This window comes from Numida meleagris, chromosome Z (assembly GCF_002078875.1).
Source record: "Numida meleagris isolate 19003 breed g44 Domestic line chromosome Z, NumMel1.0, whole genome shotgun sequence".
Taxonomy (NCBI): Eukaryota; Metazoa; Chordata; class Aves; order Galliformes; family Numididae; genus Numida; species Numida meleagris.
Genome location: NC_034438.1, coordinates 40,966,349 through 40,988,368, shown reverse-complemented (window position 1 = coordinate 40,988,368; position 22,020 = coordinate 40,966,349). Strand labels below are relative to the sequence as shown.

At 40.1% G+C, this 22,020-nt stretch overlaps 1 protein-coding gene across 4 annotated transcripts in view; it reads right to left on the bottom strand.

Moving 5' to 3' along the window:
• NTRK2 (neurotrophic receptor tyrosine kinase 2) overlaps window positions 1–22,020 on the bottom strand; it is a 207,790-nt gene that overhangs the window by 54,510 nt on the left and 131,260 nt on the right. Inside the window, exon 14 of one of the 4 annotated variants that reach the window (XM_021380847.1) lies at window positions 11,955–14,121. The exons of the other annotated variants lie outside the window; for them this stretch is intronic. Coding sequence (XP_021236522.1) covers window positions 14,111–14,121 — 11 coding nt within the window. The 3' untranslated portion in view covers window positions 11,955–14,110. Of the gene's footprint in view, window positions 1–11,954; window positions 14,122–22,020 lie in introns of those variants that run through there. 4 annotated transcript variants of the gene reach the window in all.

Genomic DNA, 22,020 nt, shown 5'->3' with positions numbered 1-22,020 from the left:
GGCTGTGCAAGACCATGCAGCCAAGACATTCAGTTCCATACTACCAGCGTCATCACCCCACAGTGCCTACAAAGCCCATAAACTCCGGTAGCAGAGTAGAGCTGAAATTCTGCGCTAGTGAAATCAGCAGCAGAGCCCTATGTCTGCAAAGGGGAAGTGGGTCTTTCATTTCATTCTCTTTGCAGCTACCAGAAACTTGGTAATGACCACATCTGACTTTCTAGGTACTGCTCAGGTCCTCCCCACTTTGAACACCAAATACCAATGAAGTTTGCCCTAGCAGTAAGAAGACTTTTGTCAAGTTCCTGGAAGACTCCACAAACAACAGTGTAAAAATAAATAAGAAACATATCAAGTATCTCCCTATAGTATACCTACAGTTGCTAAATGCTCTGGCATAAACCAAGCAATAAGCAACCTGTCCCATACCAAACTGACGAAAGCAAAACACTGCAAGACACAGAAGAGCTTCGCTCAGAGTATATTCACAACTTGTCATGCTATATCAATCCCTGTTACCTTTCTGAGCTGAACCAAGTCATTGAACAAATAAAGATTGACAGTAAATGTGACTAAACGGGCACAAATTAAATACAAGAACAATGTAAATGAATCTAACACATATGATGTGATAAAAATATAAACTAAGGGAAAAATCCATTTAGCACACTCAGAGCTGCAGCCATTATGATACTTTAATCAGTAAGAGGAGATTCCAGGAGGAGATACACTGAAAAATGCAAGTCAAAATCTGCTTTCAGTTAATATCAGGATAAAGCGAAACATTTCCACTGAAGTCCAAGAGAATATCCTGGATTTATATTGAAGAAACAACACAGAATTTGTCCAAAGAGGTGGCATAACTCAATTACCAAAGAAGTGGTCTCAGAACATTGTCTCACAGGCAAAGGTACACAAATACTCAAAGGGTGGTTATGTACTTTCCTCTTTTTTACTCTAAATGGTGACTGCGCTTGAGCTGCCATTTGTGCTTTAAAAACCATGTCATCCCTGGTTTAAAAGACCTTGTCTGATTGCTGTAAAAAATATGTTACATTAATCTAAGAGCTAAGTCAAGTTGAAACACTTAAGAGAAAAATTAAACCTAAACTATGAAGTGATACTAAGCAAACTAAACAATGGTAAATGCTGAAAAGAGGCTACGGAGTTAAATAATGTCTATAAAGCCCTGCCCATAGAGACAGCAGGCTTTCCTGGATGACTGCAGGGAATGGGCTGGCAAGAAAGAAAACTGCAGAATAGAGTTTTCTTCTCATGGTCCCAGAGGACTTCCACAAGTACAATTGGACTTACAGTATCTCAGACACTAACAAATAGCACATCACATTGTAAATGATGCAGTGAGGCCTTATCCTGCAAACACTATCTGCAGTCACATGATTTCCGTCCTGAGGTAACCAACCTTTGATGGTGAGGCTGAACAGAGAGGATCACAGCACATTCTGGAGCGGGTCCAAGCAATACGGGCAGCTCAAAATCACCTCACCACATGGAATTCACTTAGCTGGATGTGGCCGATTTCAGCCAAAGACAGGAGGACACTCAGCAGCACTTTTTATTATTATATAATTATTAAATAGATTCTGCACATAATTAAAAAGTGAAATGCCGTGACAGAGTAAAAATGTTTTTCCCTTGGTTACTGAGCACAGGTCTGAACACTTTGCAACTACGTATGACCATTACACCACCTAAGCTGACCTTCTGCACAGCATGGAGCATACTATTGATTTAAATGACTTGTTCTTGGCAGGAAAATACCTTCTGAAAGGAGATGTGCCAGTCTTTGTTAGGAGGTCTGAGCTATTCACTTGCCCTAATGTGTAATCGTTTTCATTGCTAATAAAAATGCAGACCTTCTTTTTTCTCTTAGTTTTTAGTTTGTCCAGCTTGTATCTACCTCCCTTGAGTTTTGGGAGACTTTCTCTGCTAGCTTGAGCGCCCTTTTACAGTCCACTACAATACTATTCTTGCTATTGGTGAGGCAAAGAAATGGAAGCCCCTCTAGGTAAGCATTTTCTCTAGTTTATCAGTCATTTTTATGGCTCTTCTGTGGAATAATGTTAAATATCCTTTAAAAATATAGAGGTTTCCATTTTTTTTGTTTTCATCTGAACTGGAAGACACATTCTTTCATCACTTTCCACTGAGTTATGATACAAGCTTAAAATCAGCTCCTTTTGTACATCAAAAATCACACTAGTCCTTTTAAGGCTGTTTCCTAAAGAGCACAAAAATTACAATGTTATGTGGCATACATGAATGAACATGTGTCACAGTATGAACACCTTGCTCAACTGCAGTATCACAAGTGCCAGTTTCAGATATATTTTCACATACCTTACAAAAACAACTGAGCAGAGGAGAGATCTCTATACTTACAGAGAGGCTGCGTCAGGAATTCACTGCATAATGAACAGTAAGAGCCACAGCAATCAGGCTTCATCCTCACTGCTCACTGAACTACCAACACTAGAAGATTCCATAGTGTTGCACGCCCACCTGTCATCTGCTACAACTCATTTCCAGGATACTGTTAAAAATTTCACTAGTGGCACACATGTGGAACATACTGATAAAATGTCTTGTACAAGGTGTCTAGAGGAGAGAATAAGGATCTTCAAGACGTCAGATAACCAGACAAGGTAATATTATAGACATATTTACAATTGCATGAGAAAAAGGCAGCAGCAGAAAAGATTTGTGATGTGACATGAGTTGTCATAGAAAGACGTTTTACAAAGTTTCTTCATTATCAACTCCCATCATTTTTCTTGGAATCTCTACGTCTCAGGTCTTTCTAAGATCTTGCTAGGAAAAAAAAAAAAACAGGTGTAAATGGCTGAGTAATTGCTCAGATTGTATACCAAATTTGTACAGCATTTGTCATTCACATAAAAGGCAGAGTGGAATTTCAGAGAGAATCATATAGTAGGAAGATACACAATCAGTACAGACAACAGACAGCAAGTCTAGCCCAGTGACCTTCAGATTCTGCAGCAGCAGCATCACTTCAGCCCTGTGTGCTGTTGGCAGAGGAGAAATTTTGGCACACTGAGATATCTACTCTCTAACATGATAATAATATGGCAATAACAACCACCAACTTCATAAAATAAAATAAAAAAAGAACTTGCCTGTCAGAATTGCCTGTATGTAGAAATAAGTCAGCTCAGTACTGAGAATATATTTCTGATAATTTGATGTGTTTAACCCATACAACATTTATTACTTATCATTCTATATACATTTTTGTGTAGTGCTGCTGCTGTTTAATTTTTACCATAAAGCAGCAACAAATCCTCATGCAAGATCAATATCCAGTTCTCGTAAGTGCGAACAAGCAGTCAGTTTTCATATATATAGTCTACATTTGAGACACAAATCGTCTCTTTAAGGAGGTTAAAATAAGCCAGCAGAAAACCTATTTCTTATGTACTCTAAAGCAAAGTAGAGATGCTGGTACAGGATATTGAAAATTGAACATGAATATAAAATATTGAAAATAGAACAATTCACAGAGGAACTACTAGGTCAGAGGGACGCTTGGACCTTTTCTCTTTATCAGCACAAATATGGCTTCTGAAACAATTTGGATTGCTATCAGTGACTTTCCCAGTTTTTCACTGGCATCAGACCACAGCTGAGCCTTAAGGAGTTATTTAATGGGAAAGCTGAAGGAGGCAATTCCATGGGCTGTGGTCTTCCTTGGAAGAAGAGCTGGAGGCACTTATGGAAAAAAAAAAAAAACTGTAAGCACTCACTAGAACGGCATAATCCCCAGGAATTTCCTAACTGTCAGGAGCTACATCTGATAATAAATCCAATAAATCTGTGACTGCTGTAGCTTAACCTTTCAGTGGCTTTGTTTACAACTTAAATCCTCACAGGCTCTCTACTTTGAACCCCAGAGTTTCCATTGTCATGACTGGAAATTAGGTTTCCCCTTGTAACACAACATTGCAGCTCCTCGGATGGTGTCCAGGTAGCAGTGCTTCCCAGAGGGTCTGGGGCACCACAGCTCTTGTGCACTGTAAAATCGTTTTGCTGTAGCTATCATGGCACTTCACTGGCTGAAATTCAAGTGTTTGCTGACTTCTGTGGGTTTCTATTTGACTTCTTCATCAACAGAAACTTCTTATTTGGCCAAAATCTTCTCAGCATCCCACAGATAGATAGATTGCCATATTCAATTTCATCCTTATAACCAAATAAAAACTATTTAATAGTAAGATACAATGACAATGCTATCATTATTTTAAATGCATGAGCCTTATGAGCTAAATTCACCCTTCTGAAAAACAAGAATAATGAAATTGACAGTTTCTCCAGGCATGAGTTTTACCTTACAAGAACTAAGGTATGCAAGGCCTTCAAGCCTCAGTATTCTGGCATTATTTTTTTTTATTTCAATGATAAAATATGTATTAAATATGGATTTGACAAGTTATGTGCTGAAACAGTTGGGATATGTCAGAATAACTGAATTTGTCGGAGTACGTTCAAAATAGGCAGTAGGTATTATTCATTTTGTTTTTTTCTCTGTATGCTGCTTCCTGCTTACTAACAGCTTTTCAGCACAGTACTGCAAGTCAGCTCTAAGCAGAAAACTGTGCAGCATTTCTGACCAAACTCTGCCTTTGCAGATGCACATACACTTAATTTGTAAACGCCAGTCTCAATGCACTTCTCCCAAAAGGTTACTGATCACAAAACTTAAAAGACTACTGTACAGGAGCTGCAGCATAAAATGCCTGCTAGTATTATTTTATTGTGGCAAATCTTGTCTGCCTTATACGTTTAAATTAGGTGGAGAGAATGATCTCACCACCACCACCCTTCTCTTAGCTCAGACCAGGAAATCCTTTCCTTCAGCACGACACTAATCTTTATGGATCTTCTGAGCCACAGGAAGAGAAGTACTCAGCAAAGCACAGGGAAGTACCATGGAGCATATCTTGTACAATAGATGTTTGCATGGGAGAAGTGCTAATAAACATACTGTCTTCAAAGCATTAACTCTTTTCTACCTCTTTTTTCAGAAACCAGCATAATCTGAAAAGCATCCCAGGACGCCAGTCTGAGAAGTAGGACCTGAAAGAAACATCATATATTCAAGGACTGAGCCACATTCAAGCTTTGCCTAAGTGGGCTTAAAGGCGCAATTCAAAGGAGATTGCCTCATTTTTGATGTATGCTTCTCTGCTTTTCTTTTCTTATTTTAAAAGGAAAAGAAAATCATTAAGTGTCTTAATATGAGAGAGAATAGAATGGTTTTACTTTTGGCCTCTGAGAAAGAAATCTGAAAACCAAGGGTAGCTTTCAGCCCAGTGCAGGAGTAAACAATGTGCTTGGCTCACAGTCCCAAATTCTATCCCCTTTGATAAACTTAAAAGCAGACTTAATTATCACCTTTTGCTGAATTATTTTACAAAAAGATAGCACAGCACCTGATCTTGCCATCTTAGATGGGTAAGTCTGCTCTGTTGCAGCTAATTGTGCAAGAAAGGAAAACAATAGAGAAGATATCACAGGAGCACAACAAAACTTGAGTCTGTTATATATCACTTTTAAACAATACTATTTACACTTTTTTCTAGTAATTTTTGTCCAGCTTCAGCACCTTTCAGAGTTCTATCAGGCTGCATGATATTGTAAGGCTTTCCATGAGGAAAGCTGAATCTTAGGCACACGCATGTTTTGCTTTCTTTGGACTAGCTGAAGTAAACTCTCCCCTCAGTGGAAGGTTCACTCATCAACTGAATTGCACACAGTCAAGGCTTAAAGGCCACTTGGTTATTCATGCTTAGGGTTCTGTGTATGCCACCCCCTTTTCCTGCATTTCATCCCAAGTGGCTGTCAAACACAGAGAAACTGCATTTTAAAATATGAATTTGGGTTATTCCTGAAGAGGACCCACAAAAGACACAATGACATCAAGAAAGGCAAACAAATAAGAGAAGGAACAATGCTTGCCCTTTTATCAGATTTCCACATTATTTATCAAGAAAAAAAAAACAGCGGGAAAAAGTGAAAGACTTTTTCTATGCACTGAAAAGAACTTCATTTTACCCTTCTCCTCCTGGGGTCACAGGTGGATTAACACTAACTGTTATATTGCCTGAAAACCCCACACAATGGGAGAGACAAGCAGAATCATCTTAAAAGGTGGATGGACCTGGAAAGGAGGTTATTGTCCCTTACAGATATGTTGTCCTTTAGTTCTTCAGTTCAGCACTTTGTCCTTCCTTGGCAAGGCTATTGTTGTTCTGCTTTTCTTCCATTGACACGCTGGTACACCACTTTGCTAGGGTATGCCATCGACAGCGGCTTACATCTCCAGATGGCTTTTCCTCCTTGGTCTCTGTCACAGTTTCAAAATTTCCTTGGCCTCTGTCACAGTTTCAGAATTTCCGTCCTTACTGATGACAGAGGCAGTTATAACTAGAAGCATACATAAGCAAAGTACAACCAGAAAACTCGTTTTTACTCCTCAGTTAGAGAGCTCAACTACAGCCACAAAGCAGTCTGAAGATAATTACATTGCAATAGTTTCAAAAAAAAGCTCTGCAAGTCCTCACTTACAGGTCATTCAAAGGAAGTCACAGAGGATTTGCAAGACATAACATGCTTACGGTTTTTCAGGATTAGGACTTCAACAACTGCAAAGAAAATATCACTTTTATCTTGTTGCATGTTCTCTGGGAAAAAAAAAATCTTCCTTTGTATCTACACAAACACAGTACATGCTTAAATTTTCAAACCTACCCTAGACCACACATCACCTGCTCTGCTGGCCTGGCCCTTCCTTTCTGTCCTCTGATGGACTGAGGCAGTAAAGTGCGTGTAAAAGTCATGATGTTTCTGCAGCCTGTGTGATGTCTCATACTTCTCTGGGGTGTGAAAATCTCCCCAAATCCTAGGACAGATGGGAATGAGACTGTGGCATGCCTCTTGCACTATGCTTTGCTTAAACAAACAGTGGTGCTGCTACTGGAACTACTCTGCAAATTACACTAAACAATAGCCCAGTAGGATTTGAGTACACTTCAAAGCATTTTTCAATAGCAGTAGGATAGGTGCCTGTTCTAATTGTCCTAGTAGGAAAACCAATCTGTCTCGTGGTTACAGCGAGAAAAGATGTGAAATGACACTGGGAACAGTAGGATTTCCCAGATAAAAAATGTGTTGTATTTTCTTTTCTCCCCTCTTGGATCTGCATGTTATTTTCATGTAACATGAAAACTAACAGATCTATCTAACAGGCCTAGCAAAGAGTATAATAAGTCTCCTTCCATTTACTTGAGTTCTGGATATTGTTATCTGTCAGCTAAAATTATATTTTCCTACATTTCAGACCAATAAGAAATACTCCTCCTTTGTCAAAACAAGTTTGTTGAGGGAGCTGAAGTCAGCTCTACACACAGTCCCTTGCAAACAGTCTGCACGACACAGAACCCACTGCCCTGTTAGCAGACCAGAGGCAATCTCATGCTCTGTATGTCCTTGTGGCTGCTGACAGCCAGGTACCAGTCATCTTGTTGACATGTAGTCCCTCTGTCCAGCCAGCAACCAAAGAGAGGGAGGCAGGGGACATGAAGTAGGAGCAGAGAGTGCCCCGTTTAACTGCACCCAACAGGTTAACAGGTCTGCTTCTCAGCCAAGTTCCTTCTGTTTAAATAAAGACTTTGAAAAGTTTCACAAACATGTACCCCAATTCCCTCCCATATATGAAAAAAACTTTATTTTAGAGAAAGAAAGTGAACACAGATGCATTAACCAAACAGCAACTGTATGATACATCAGCAGCTAATGAAAAACAAAGACCTGTGCTTCCTTACGGTAACAACAGCTTCCTAAAGGGTCTAGTGTGTTAATGAACTGTCAGAGACTAGTATAAAATGCAACAACACAATCAAACATGCACTAAATGGGATCTGTTAAAGCTGTGGCCCATGACGACGTTGAAGACAAGTTCAGTCTCCACCATTATGATTTCAGCACCCAAAAGCATCTTGTTTTTGAGCTGATAATTACAGTGTTCTGAGCCAAGCAGCTGTCACTAAGGAACAGGAGCTGCCCAAATACAGCAAAATGCATAGAAGTTTACTGGTTGATTTATCACACAATCATGAACTCAGTTATAGCCTCTTTCTGGTTTTGTTTTTGTTTTTTTTCCTTACTTCCATGCCTCAAAAGGGAGAAAAAAAGGAACACGTTTGAACATTTTGTTCCAGTCAGTTTCCAAGAAAGAGGAAAATACCAGGTGAGGTTCAGTCAAACGGTGCCCTCCCACAGCCCACTGTTTCTGGAGAATCGGCCACTAGGCAGATACCCGAGACACATATTTCCCAAAGTACACAGACTCAGTCTTTGCTGAGATGTGAACTCTCACTGATTGCAGCACACACACATAGCAGAGCAACAAGAAGAAGGACATCAAAAATGGCTGAATGAACTTTATTCAGGATCTGACATACTATGCCAGTATAATGAACATGACCTAAAGAAGAGTGTTACACTCATAAGCAGTGAGTTGGCAGCTTTGACCGATTAGTACCAGTTAATTTTATGGTGATAGCTAGTATACATGTGTGATCTTCTAAAAATGCTTAACAGATGTCAGCATAAATCACAATCACCCTTCCCCTTGTGCTCTTTATTCTTGGAAAGTACTTACAGTTCAATCTTCTGCAACACATGCATCCTGAAGTGAATGCAAATGTTAATCCTGGGAGCCTCTGCGAGAAACCAAAAATGCATAGGCCAGAAAAGTTATTTTCTCACTTAGCTTCTTCGTGACTGCTGCTTTTAAAAAAAGCTAGTCTGTTTTGTTGCAACTACTGTACAGCGGAATATTACAGCACAGTTTAAAGAAACCAGTCTGCACAGCAAGAAGGCAGACATAATGTTAGTTTTCTTCCCCTGTTCTTTCTGAAGTTCACGTTCTCTCACAGAGCAGTTAAGTACCGGTTGCTTATGTATTCATGTACACAATAAACATTTTGAGCAGCAGTAACCAACACAAATGGCTGCTACACTTACTCAGCTGTAATGGAGAATACCCTACATGCTTATCAGTAAAGAAAGTATTAAAAATTACCATCATTTTCATTCTCAGCAGTGAATTTTTCTTTCTCAATGTCACAGCTGGATTTTTCTCTCTAGTAACTCAGAACTGGCACTTGCAGCTAAGGAAATGGGTGTTGACTGTCAATACATGTGTTGCCTATACTGAACTAAAACTGAGATACACAAAACATAAGTTACTGTTCAGCCCCACAGTTAGGATGTCACCAGGGCAGATTAACAGACTGCTTAATGACCAGTGACAACTAACTATTGCCTCCTGCAAGACCACCACCAGCAGGAGGGTGAGGTGTTGCTCTTGAGAAGGACTTGGTGTTAAGCCATTTAGGGGGTTGTGATGCTTGGCTTTTGGTAGCCCAGCATCCATAAAATGGTCCTCCAGCAGTTTCCAGGTTACTGTTTTTCTAATCTGCTTTTCTAGTCAGAATTTTAAAGAGAAGAGTCAGAAACTAACATAATCAACTACAGATCTCTTCCAAGATTTATCGGCTGGTTTTTCCAACATCTTCCCACATACAGCATCACAGAACTGTAGGGATCAGGAGGGATCTCTAGAGATCATCTAGTCCAACGCACCTACTAAAGTAGGTTCCCTACAGCAAATTGCACAGGAAAGTATCTCTGTGGGTTTTGAATATCTCCAGAGAAGGAAACTCCACAACCTCTCTGGCCAGCTTGCTCTAGAGTTCTGTCACCCTCACAATAAAGAAGTTTCTCCTCACGTTTGTATGGAACTGTCTACGTTCCAGTTTATGACTGCTGCCCCTTGTTCTGTGGTTGTGCACCACTAAGAGCCTGTCCCCATCCACTTGATAAGATCCCCCTTCAGTCTTTTCTTCTGCAGGTTGAACAGTCTCAGGTCCCTCAGCCTTTATTCATAAGGGAGATGCTCCAGGCCTCTAATCATCTTTGTGACCCTTCTTCTCTACAAGTTCCCTATCTTTCTTGAACTGGGGAGCCCAGAACTACCTCACTAGGACAATGTAGAGGGGGAGGATCACCTGCCTTGCCCTGCTGGCCATGTTTTTTTTAACACATCTCAGGATACCATTGACTTTCTTGGCCACAGGGGTACACTGCTGGCTCATGGCCAATCTGTTGTCTACCAGGACACTCAGGTCCTTCTTTGCAGAGTTCCTTTCCAGCAGGTCAGCCCCTATCCTGTGCTGGTGCATATGGTTATTCCCATCTAGGTGTAGGACTCTGCCCTGGCTCTTGTTAAACCTCCTCTATGCCCAGCTCTCTAGTCTGTCCAGGTCTTGCTGAATGGCCTTCTGGTGTGTCAGCCACTCCAGCTTCGTATCATCAGCAAACTTGCTGAGGGTGCATTCCATACCTTCATCCAGCTCACTGATGAAGATGTTGAACAAGACCACAGCCAGTACTGACACATCAGGAAAACCGCTAACTACAGGCCTCCAGCTAGACTCTGTGCTGCTGATCATAATCCTCCAAGCTCTGCCAGTCAGTCAGTTCTCAGTTCTCCTCAACTGTCCACTCATCTATCCCACATTTCCTAAGCTTACCTACACGGATGTTATTGGAAACAGTGTCAAAAGCCTTGCAGAAGTCAAGGTATACAGCGTCCACTGCTCTCCCTTCACCTACCCATCCAGACACAACACCATAGAAGGCTACCAAATCAGTGAAGTATGATTTCTCCTTGGTGAATTCATGTTGAATACTCATTCTTCTCTTCCACTTGCTTGGAGATGACACCCAGAACAAGCTGTTCCATCACTTTCCCAGGGACAGAGATGAGGCTGACGGTCCTATAGTTTCCCAGGCCTTCCTTCTTGTTCTTTCTGAAGACTAGAGTGACACTCGCTTTCCTCCAGTCCTCAGGCACCTTTCCTGTTCTCCATGATCACCATTCAAAGATGACTGAGAGCGGCTTGGCAATCACTTCTGCCAGCTCCCTCAGCACTCATAGATGCATCCCATGAGGGCCCATGGATTTGTATGCATCAAATTTGCCTAGACAATCTCTGGCCAGATCCTCCTCAGCCAAAAGGAAATCTTCCTGTCCCCAGAGTCTCTTATTTCCAGGGTCTGAGATTCCTGAGGGGCAGTGTTAGCAGTAAAGACTGAAGCAAAGAGGGCATTCAGTAACTCTGTCTTTTCAGTATCCTCCGTTACCAGGGCACCCACCTCATTCAGGGTCAGGCCCACATTTTCCCTCGTCTTCCTTTTGCTATTGACATACAGAAGCCTTTCTTGTTCTCCTTGACCTCCCTCGTCAGATTTAATTCTGAGTGGGCCTTAGCCTTCCTTGTTGCATCCCTATATCCCCTGACAATTTTCCTGTATTCCTCCCAAATGGCCAGAACCCTTTTCTACATAAAAATCACAACTAACTTAAAGGCAAATGTGTTGTTTTCACCATTGCTTCTGTCACATTTATTCTTCCCTTTTAACATTTTCTTCTTTATGAGAATGGTAATTCAGCCACACATTCCAAAAATGTAACAGGCTCTAACTGCAAAAATAACCATACTGATTTGCATTTTTCCTTACAGAGAAACTGCAGAGAGGCGACATTGTTTACTTCTGAAACCTCAACAGACACACATAGAAATGGAAAGGTATTTGTCATGAGGACTTCAGCAAACGACTTTAAGATGGTTCTTCCAAGTGAATCCCTTCATCACTGTTTCCCCAACCTACAAAGTAAGACCAAAAAGTGCTTACCTAGCTGCCTTATAATATTTTCTTCTAAAGATGAATTTCTTTCTATTTGGGCAGTGTCACAAAGCTATAAAGTGTGTGTGTTTTATATTGGTGTTTTGAAAACAATGGTCCAAACTCCTCACAGCCATCTTATTTTAAAACCTAGAGAAGAATGCAATGAATACTTTCTTTTATTTTTACAGACATCTAATTCTGACCTCCTTAAAGTGCATTAAAATACAGTCAAAAATAAAAGCAACTAGAATGAAAAAAATACATTCAGAAAAAGGATTTTACAACAGCTCTGTTTCCCTTTCACTGTTTTCAGTGTTTCCTTGTAAGCCATGAAACAAACTCTGTTCTCACGCACAAAACGTAAAGTCGGAAATTCAGTGGATCATTCTAGATTAACAGCCACAAAGAGAAGCTACTGAAGAAAGCAATTAAGAAACACAGAGCATCCCCTAATTAAAACAAAACAAAACAAACAAACACAGTGACAACAACACAAATGGAAGAAAATATGTAATGTCTGCTGCTCTTGTAACTGCCCTAATTCTTTGCTTACTCCAGTCTGCATGTCGTTAGTCATTAAAGTACTATCTCACGTAAAAATAAACAGGCCTTCAGGAATTAACATACCGCAACCAGCACTTAAAAACTACTTGCTCTTGCTTTCTTTCTACATCTTCGTAAGTGTAAACCAATTAAGATTTCTGAACAGGAGCTACTGGAATGATTTTACTTCATATTGTGCCAAACATTCATCATAAATGCCAGTTGTGTAAGTCAGGGAAAATGGTAAGCTGCATCTTAATGAGGTCTATTCTAGCTTAGCATCCAAACCGTATCACTGAGAAAAATCTGTTCTTAAATTCAGAGTATTTTAGAAAGTCTTTCTGTTTATAATTAACCCAGTTATAAGTTAGTTACAGTAGCTATAGTGGTTAGAGAACCTTCATTACTGCTGCTGCTGTACAGAGTACTGTTTTCACATATGAAGCATGCTGAAAGCCATAGCTATGAACAGCTGTAATGACACTTGCTCCAATAAACTGTTTTTAGCTCAAGCCCAGGTCTACAGGAGTCCCACACAACTTCTCCAAATCAGTGACAGGCTTGCCATTGCTTTCAAGGGGAACATGTAGCATTAAGTCTCACAGAAAGGAAGTACATTTTACCTCAGCAATATAGTCCTTCTAATCAGACAAGCAATGAACATGTATGAAAATATAGCACACGCATAACAAATGTGCCGCACAATGCAGCTTCCACCTGGTAATTTGTATCTGCAGATACAGTGGAGAGGAGGATCACAGACTTTACTGTTTCCTGTGAGTAACACAAGCCTGAACTGAATATGGGCTTGAAAAGGGGAACAAGGGAGAGACTAATTATGGGCAAGGTGAAGTATAAACTCTGGAAAGAAAAGGAAGATGACTGAACTGCTCCAGCTCAACAGAAGGGGGATCTCCAGACCTCAGATGATTAGTAGTGTTAATCAGATTTCTTCCTGTTTTCGCACTTAAGCATTTTAGGCCCTGTTAATTTAGATTTGTTCATCTTGAACAGCCTGGTACAGCTGCAATGGAACAAGCCAAACATCTGTCCTTCAAAGACTTCCCTTAGAGATTTCATACAACATTTTGATTAAATGCTGTTCCTAGAACAGCAGAAATTTGGCTGTATCCAAACCAATGTCACAGCCGCTTGTTTCTGCACAGTGGTTCTTTTCTGTTACATTAGACAATCTTATTTGGTGTGCACTTAGAAAACAGACAGCAACTTCTGCTGGCTTATTTATCACTACTTCTTAGTGACTCAGCTTTATTTTAATGCATGTATTGCACAGCTGCTATCCTGTTGGAAATATTTCTGCATCCTATTTGGTTAGTGATCCTACAATTTCAAAAGCTTGTGATCTCATGGAAGTTTGCAGATGTAGTTCCCTCACCCTCCCCAACTATAGCACAGCAGTGCATGCCAGAACACAGGCTCTGGCACAGACTTTGGAGATGGATGTGGATAGGTTACACAATTTTGCAATAAATTCTTCATGATCAAGCAGCACCAGTTAAAGCAATTGCTAATCTGGCCAAGGAAATATGTAAGCAAAAGAAACAAAAAAAAACAAGGTCTTCACTTTTCTGATGTCCTGTTGCATCAAAGCACAGGTTGCAACAAGCAGGGAAAGTGTAATGTGCTTCAACGTCTTTGTCAGTTGCTATGGTACAGTTTCTTATGGAAAATTCCTTGTTCTGCATGATGTTTTTCCTGCCTCATTTGGGATGGCAGAACCGTTCCTTGTGTCACCTGAGAAACCGGGCTGTCAGTTTCCACCTATTGGTGAGAAAGAAACTCATCAACAGCAGAACTCAATGGAAAATTCCTCGGGCAGACTTGTCTGCGCTGGAGGCCAACAATATACCAGAGAGGAGGACCAATGGGTCATGAGCTGAGGGAGCCATACTACCATGCAGGAGATCTGGCTTCCTCTCCAGGGCTGGCCACAGATTTCCTGCATGAGCAGGGGCAAGGCATGGAATCTCTAGAATTTAGTGAACATGGCCCAGGCTTATAATCTGCCACAGGACAACCACCATACTCCAGGGTATGGGAGCCTCAGCCCAAAAGCTCTTCAGGCAGGGATTATCTGCAGAATCCCACAGTGCTTTGCACAGAGAGGTCTTGTTTGGGTCTTGGGGATCTAAAATAATGAACACGAATAATAACAAATAATTGCGTTGTTCTCTGCTCTTAAGGAAAAATATCAACATAGGCAAGGTGGGAAACTCCAGCATTGCTGAATAGTCAAACAAGAAAAAAACATTCAGCTATTAGAGAAGATGTGCAATCTGTTTACTGCATGTATTATACAAAAAATTGCCAGAAACAGAGTATAAAAACAGTATTATAGCATCATACTGGTGATACAAAGCAATCAGGTATATGGGTTTTTCAGAAGGGGAATGTCTTTTATAGATTAGTTGGAAGTAATATGATTTTAATGTGACATTTTTCCTGCTGGAATTTTTTTCCTTCCAATCAAAAAATAATTAAATTCCACTACTTTTGATTCATGACAAAACCACAGCATGGTTAAAAAAACAGCATTAACATTTTAATGCAGTTGGATACCTGCTGTAATCTAGAACGCCAAAATTCTCATGGGCTCCCTATGGAGATGAGAAGAGCTTTTGACCTCTTCGAGGAAATGGATTTTTAAAATAATAAATGCATAAGTGCTTGAAAAGAGTCTCCTTCACTAACTTCCATCATGAGAATGAAAAGCATTCAAGATGTAATAATGCAATTGCACTCTACGGGACAGATTTTCTGTTAGTGCCAAAATTTAAAGCTCCATTGACTTCAGTGGAGTTTCACCCATTATTCCATAATGTTTGGGATAGTTGGATATCTCTTTCAGTTACATACAACCACTTTTCTCTTTTAAAGTCCCTCTCTCTCCCGGATGATTTCCACAAGAAAACTAATGGAAAGAAGTGTACGAATAAAGGAAAACGTAACTAATAAAAAAAGCCTACAAACAACTTTGAAATATTTGCCAAATTATTTTTTTCATTTAAATATAGCAAATTATTTCAATTTTATTAATGATGGGCAGTTTTCCCATTTCAATGTTTCAACTTGAAACAAGACTGAATTAAGTGTTTTCATCTTTAACTTACATTCTGATTTTAAACCAGAAAGTAATTTCAAAATGCTGAAATCTCCCTTGGGCGGAAAATTCTGTTTTTGAACAGCTTTACTTCTGTACATTTTAAATCCCAGCTATTACCCTGCTTCAGTATGGAGATTCTTAGCAGAAGGAGTTGTACCAGAGATGGAATGATTCAATAAAGGTTGGGTTATTCTGGTTGTACAGTGTAGAAAAGGCACTAGAATCTTCCCCCTCTGACTTTACATTATGGTGGAGGAACCACTCATTCAATCTATCATCTGTATGCCACTTTCATACAGAAACCTATGCAGGATGCCAGCACATCAGCACATTACTCGACTAATCATTTTTTTATCATTCTTATCTAGGGCTGTCAACTTTCTCTCCTAAGAAACTTATCCAGTAAAAATCATGGGCAAGTGGAAACAACGTGGAGAACAGAAATCAAAACTAAGCTTTAAGCAGCGAAGTTATGAGCAAGCTCTAATGAAGCTAGAAAAGTTTAAACCAGAACCCAAGATTTGAATACAGCTGACTTCTGATAAACTTTATATCCTGATCTAAATGCTATGAGTTAAAAGTAATTGCTTGGAAAATGTCTCCAAGGCTGAAGAAAATGATAATCATTAAAGAAAAACTCAGCAAATTAATTCCTGTGGTATGGCAAATACTTGTCAGTGTACAAATACTTTAGAAAAGCAGAAGTTTTACATACAGCAGTCAATTTTATGCTAGAATCCACCATCTGGATTACGATGGGCAACCTCACCTTCAGTGAGTTTGGTGCTTTTACATTATTATTTCTAACATAACATTTGCAAACCTTCTCCTGTAGTTTCCAGCAACCAATGCAAGTCATGACATCTTTTAAATACACAGATCATTTGATAGTCACAAGCACTGCTGCTACACTTATTTTTCAACACCCTAATAATTTTTCTCCTCATATCTCCAACAGCAGGAAGTGCAGTGGTAGGTTGAGGGGCACGAAGGGTGGGAAACAGGGATAGAAATAACCAATGACCCAGAAGAGCTTTCTGTTCTTCGGCTGTCTTATACTCTATTGATCCTTTCATGCTCCCTAGAGAACTGAGACATTTTATAATTATGATCATAATTAAATGCTGTCAGGGATTCAAGAGGAATTCCCTCCTGAACATATATAAATGTGATAAACATCAGTTTAAAATCTATGAAACTAAATCAACAAACAGTTAAGGCTGCAGGTACAAGGCCCTGCCATGCTGACCTCCACTTCTCTTGACTGAGGCCAGAGCTGAGCCTCCACAGGAGTAAGGATAAAATTCCCTTCCCAACATGATGTTCAATTACTTTGCTGTCAAGATGAAATGCAAGAAAGAGGAAAAGCTTAAAGAACACATCTGCCTAGTGAATTGCAATTAAAAAGATCCCTAACCAAACACATCCGCTTTTAACAAGTTAGGTAATGTATCTAAAGCAAAGCCTACTTGCCCAAATCCTTTTGTTCCCTAAATTTAAATCCTGCAGTCATGCTCTCAAGGAGGGCAAAACCTACATAGAGACTTTAATTGGTTGAACTTCGGAACAGTACAGCTGAAAAAGTCTGCCTTAATTGGAGTGTATCACCACAAAAGGCCTACCTTATTGTCTTTCTCATCTTTTATTTCCTTTTCCTAATTCCACCCTCTCCTTCCTTCTCTTTGTCTCAAAGAGGGAGATTTGTACATATAATTGTCTCACAAAGTGCCTCTTCTTACTGAAGCTGTTACTGGCTATTGCTTGGATACGTGCAAGTTACGGGCTTTTGTAATTTCCCTGCAGTTTCCCTATTGTCTGAGCGTGAATTATCTGCTTCAGCTTTGTGATGTTGGTCCAGTTTTGTCCAGAATAAGTGAGTTTTATTAGTAATTGTGTCTAGGAGTTTACATTTGTGATGACAACTGCCATGGGCAGAAGAGTGGTCACCCTTAACAACATGCTTGTTGGCTTAAATAACATCTACATTTTCTCCATGTCTGCAACATGAGATCTATTTGCTGCAGCAAAGCCTGGGCTCACACAACAAATTCTGTGCCTATGGAACAGCTGTCTGTTAAACATAACAAGTAAAATGTTAAACAGTTTACAACACACTTCCTTTGTCCTGTAATCTTGCTGTAAGAGTATGATGTTAAGAGACTGAATATATTTGTATTCTTCATATTTTTCAATTTGTGAGTATGATGTGCATTATTAAAGTTTTTACACTACATTTCCCTGATAGTTTGCCCCATCACATTTCATTGGGTTGCAGAGGAGGGGAGAAGAATTAATTGTTTCCTAGGAATTAACCCATCATTCATAGCTTGTATTAAGAACTGGCTGACCAAAAGTGTGATTTTATTTTCAGACATTATAAAGATTGCACAACTTAAACACCAGTGCATATCAAGAACTTCAATAACTCACGTGTACCAGGATGCAGAACCGCTTAGCTTCGCAATAATGAACAGCTCTTTAATTGTTTAAAAAGCAACAACCCAAAATCTAATTCCAAATAAATTTGTCAGAGACAAGGAGGTTTTCTGTAGATTTGGTTAGATAAATCCTGTTCCATTACAGAATCTGAGATACAAAGAAAACAGTACTCTCTGGTTTTGATTCAAATGTGCTCTAATAGGCTTTGATCCCTGACTTTCTTAGCCTGATTACCCAGAGAGAAACCCTGCCATGTAAAGATTCAAGTTCAGCTCAGCACTGACACAGCTTCTGAGAATCTGCCTGCACAAAGCAGAGCAGGGAATGAGGGACAATTTGTGACTCAAAGCCACAGAGGGTTTACACCAGAGTTCGTAAATCAGCATTCCCTTTGCTTATTATAAAAGCCTGAAGATCTAGAAAAGATTTAAACTCAAGATTGTTATCTTTTCTTAGACTGCATTTCCATTTAAATAATTGCCTCTCTTTCTTTAAAATGAAAACTCCCAGCATCAATATATGTTTCTGCAAGCAGTTTTGTTCTTATCATTTCCCTGAATTTCTCTTGTCTTTCTGAGAGGGCCATCTGAGAAAGACTTCAGTTAGTAAGATATGAGACATTCAGGGACTATTTTGACACATTTTCTGCAGTCTGCTGAAGTACTCTGTTAACATAGGGCATACACTAGTCTCTCAACTATCCAAATGTCTCCCAGCTCAGCCTTTGGCTGCGGTCATGGAAGGATTCAAGTTTTGAGAAGACAGCTCTTGAGATGGTTTACCTAACATGCGCTGTGGATTTTAAAATATATGTCTGTATATAATATACCCATAGACAAAGATGAGATAGAGCATAACAAAACGTTTCTTGGATTGGATGGGATGACTGATCTGATGAGACCAGGAATTCACTGTGGGTGGGTGCAGACTATTATATATGACAAAAAATAAACACTGTATGCTCAGGCATAGTCTGTCATAGAACCATAGCATGCCTTGTGCTGGAAGAGACCTTGAAGACCATCCAGTTCCAACCCCCTGCTGTGGTCAGGGTAGCTACCCACCAGGTCAGGTTCCACAGGGCCCCATCCAGCCCCACCTTGAATGCTTCCAGGGATGGTCAAAACAAGTGAAATTCCAAGTTTTCTCTATATTCTTTCCATTATTAAGGAAAATACCTGGTGTTTTTTTGTGCCTTTTTTTTTCATAAAAAGTGCTGCACATATTTCTGTGTATGTATACTGTCAACAAATACAATCTGTGAAGTTGAGACAGAAAAGCTATCTTCAGCAGGAGCAATGAATACCTGTGTGCTTTGTTCTCTCTTGAAACCATCCAATCTTGCAGACAAGAAAATTTACCAGAACATTTAATTTACAGAAAAATACAGACTCTCAAACGAATAATATTTTTTTCATTGGTGCACCACAGGCTTATTTCATGATGTTGAGGCCACATTCTAAACACACTGGGCTACAAAGACTCCCACTGATTTTAATGCCAAATCCATTCTGGATTGGGCCTGCAGAGGAAAGCTATCACTGCAAAGAAAAGCTGAAACTTCTTTCTTTCTCAGCATTTCTGAAATACGTTCTTTCTTTTGCACTGTCTTTACTTTTCAGCATGGTACCATCTCAGGGTTCTCTAAAATGTTGCCATCAAGAGGTAAAAAAAGATGTAGCCTTAAAATGCAGTGCAACGTTGTGATAAAAGTACAAAACCACATCTTAAACAATTCCAGCGAGGAAACATGCCAAATCAGAATGTGTAATGCAAAAGGTTTTCATGAGTTGCAGAAGAACCACCTTGTAGCAAGATAAAGATTCTTGGCAGTAGCTGGATTTGGACAAACTTTCAGAAGAGTTCATTGCAGCTGCAAGGAAAGCAAAGCCCTTCCACTGTAGAAGCAAAAGCTAAGAGAATAAGGAAATACATTCTTCAAGCAGGCAGGCATGAATTTGAGGCTTTGGAATGGGTACCTACACCATATCTTCAAGATGAGGACTGTGATTCACTACATCTGAAGCTATACCTCAATGAAAAAGCACACCTAATGTCTCCTCTCAGTGCGAAGTACAAGCCTCAAACCACTCTGCCACACTGCTGAGCTCAGCACAGAGCATTTGGGTTTCACTGCTGGTGCTGGCAGGGGATGCCTGTGGCAGCCAAAGGGGTGCAGCCTGTGAATCCAGCATCTCCTGGGAATGTTGGCGAACTCAGGTCGAAGGCCGCTTATGTGCTGGCTGAAGGCACGGAGGGATGGTGAACCTGCTTCCCCAGCTGCAGAGCAGGGGCAGCAGACAGCAGTCACCCCTCCAGCACCATCGTTATTTCTGGCAAACTGTGAGTGCACTGAAGGAGTCAGAGCCTGGCATGACCACTGTCACCAGAGCCTACTCCACGGTAACAGCCACCGGTACCTTTCAGCTGCTTCTGATCCCTCTTCTCTGCTCATCCTATCCAGAAAGCTTTGGCCAAAGGAAGACATTAGTATGTTGGATCTTAATGTCCAGGAACCTGGCTAACACTGCTGTGTATCACACAGGGAACATCAGCTAATTTATTACACAGGGTTGGCATTTAGAAAAGGACATCAATCTTTATGTCACAGAGTACAAGCCAACTTCTATGTGTTGGAAGATTTGGAAGAAATGTACTGTGTAAGGATAATTAGATACTTATTTGATGAAGAGTTTCTAATCTATACAGTACCAGCTGTTTTTAGGTGTCAGAAAAATTACTACTAAAATGTACTGCAGCAATTTGTCCATTACCGAACTGTGCAGATACAGGAGGCAAAATAAGGTGAGAGTTTGCAATCCACTTAGACACCATGACAGTACAACTTGTTTGACTCCTAGCTAGATGTACAGCACTACCGTGCGTTTCTGGTAGCACAAGCAAGATTCACAGGTGAAAGCACCACATGCAGTTTACAACACTGACAGCCCTGGAAGGAGAAACCCTCTCTAACAGGGAACTTCCATTTGTAAATTAGGGGATGAAAGACTGAGCCCATAAGCTTTTGCCTGGCTCTTTACCACTCAAGAAGGAGTTCTTCAAGATTTCCCACACAGTGCTGGTCAACACATTTCTGTTTGGAGGCAACCCTATTGCTATTCCAGTCTCAACAGCCTCTTGAGTGGAGACTGCAAATACAGCAAAGCAGTTGCTTTTCTTCTGATGAGGGTAAAACCGAGACAAGACAAATCACGTCCTCCTGCACGAGCGGTCAGAGCAAATCAGTCATTTATTGTTCTTTCTTTGTCAAAAGCTGAGACTGATGTTCTTTTATTTCTTTTCCATTTGTTTCTTCCTTCTTCCATTCTTCCCTACTTTGTGTGGGACACATTCCCAACAATGGGTATTGTTTTCAGCTATTTCTTTTTTTTTAAAGCAGCCACAGGCCTTCAAGCTGTGGGCAACAAAAATGAGAGCACATCCTTGAAAGGCAGACTAAGAAACCAAATCTAAACAAATCCTAAGCAACACTCAGAAATGCAAGAATCTGTATGGGGATGGTTTAGTTGCTGAAAGATTCTAACAGAAACTGTAGCTGGTAAAAGTACTTGTAATGGCTGTTCAAGATCATGTCAAATCTGCATTTGAAGTTAGATTTGGCTTCTCATTATCCAAACTTGGGCACAAATAACTGCATGAAACTACCATTCCATTCTTTCTCTCCAGGGAAACAAACCAAGGTGGGAGGAAGGAGGAGAGGAAGGAAGTGCCTTCATGAAGACAGCTTCCCACCTCCTTAACTCTGACTCCAAAACTCAGATACAACTCAGTGCTGTTCAAAGGATCCTCTTGGAGATGGAGAGCCTTTTCCTACACCCCATGACCTACACAATCATTGCCATTCCTTTAAATAGAGTTTCAACAAACAGACTTCAAAAGCATTTAGGTATCTAAAGGAGAGTCACTCATTTACTGGAATTGTCTGAAGTATTAAGCTGTTCAAGGGCTTTTCAGAAAATGAGTTAGTTGTTGAACTGAAAACTTTAGCACCCTAATACCTTTGAGATTCTCCTTTCATACCCCAAGCTGACATTTGAGAATGGAACTTGGATTACCATAATGCACAAATTAAAAATAAATAAATAAATAAAAACAAC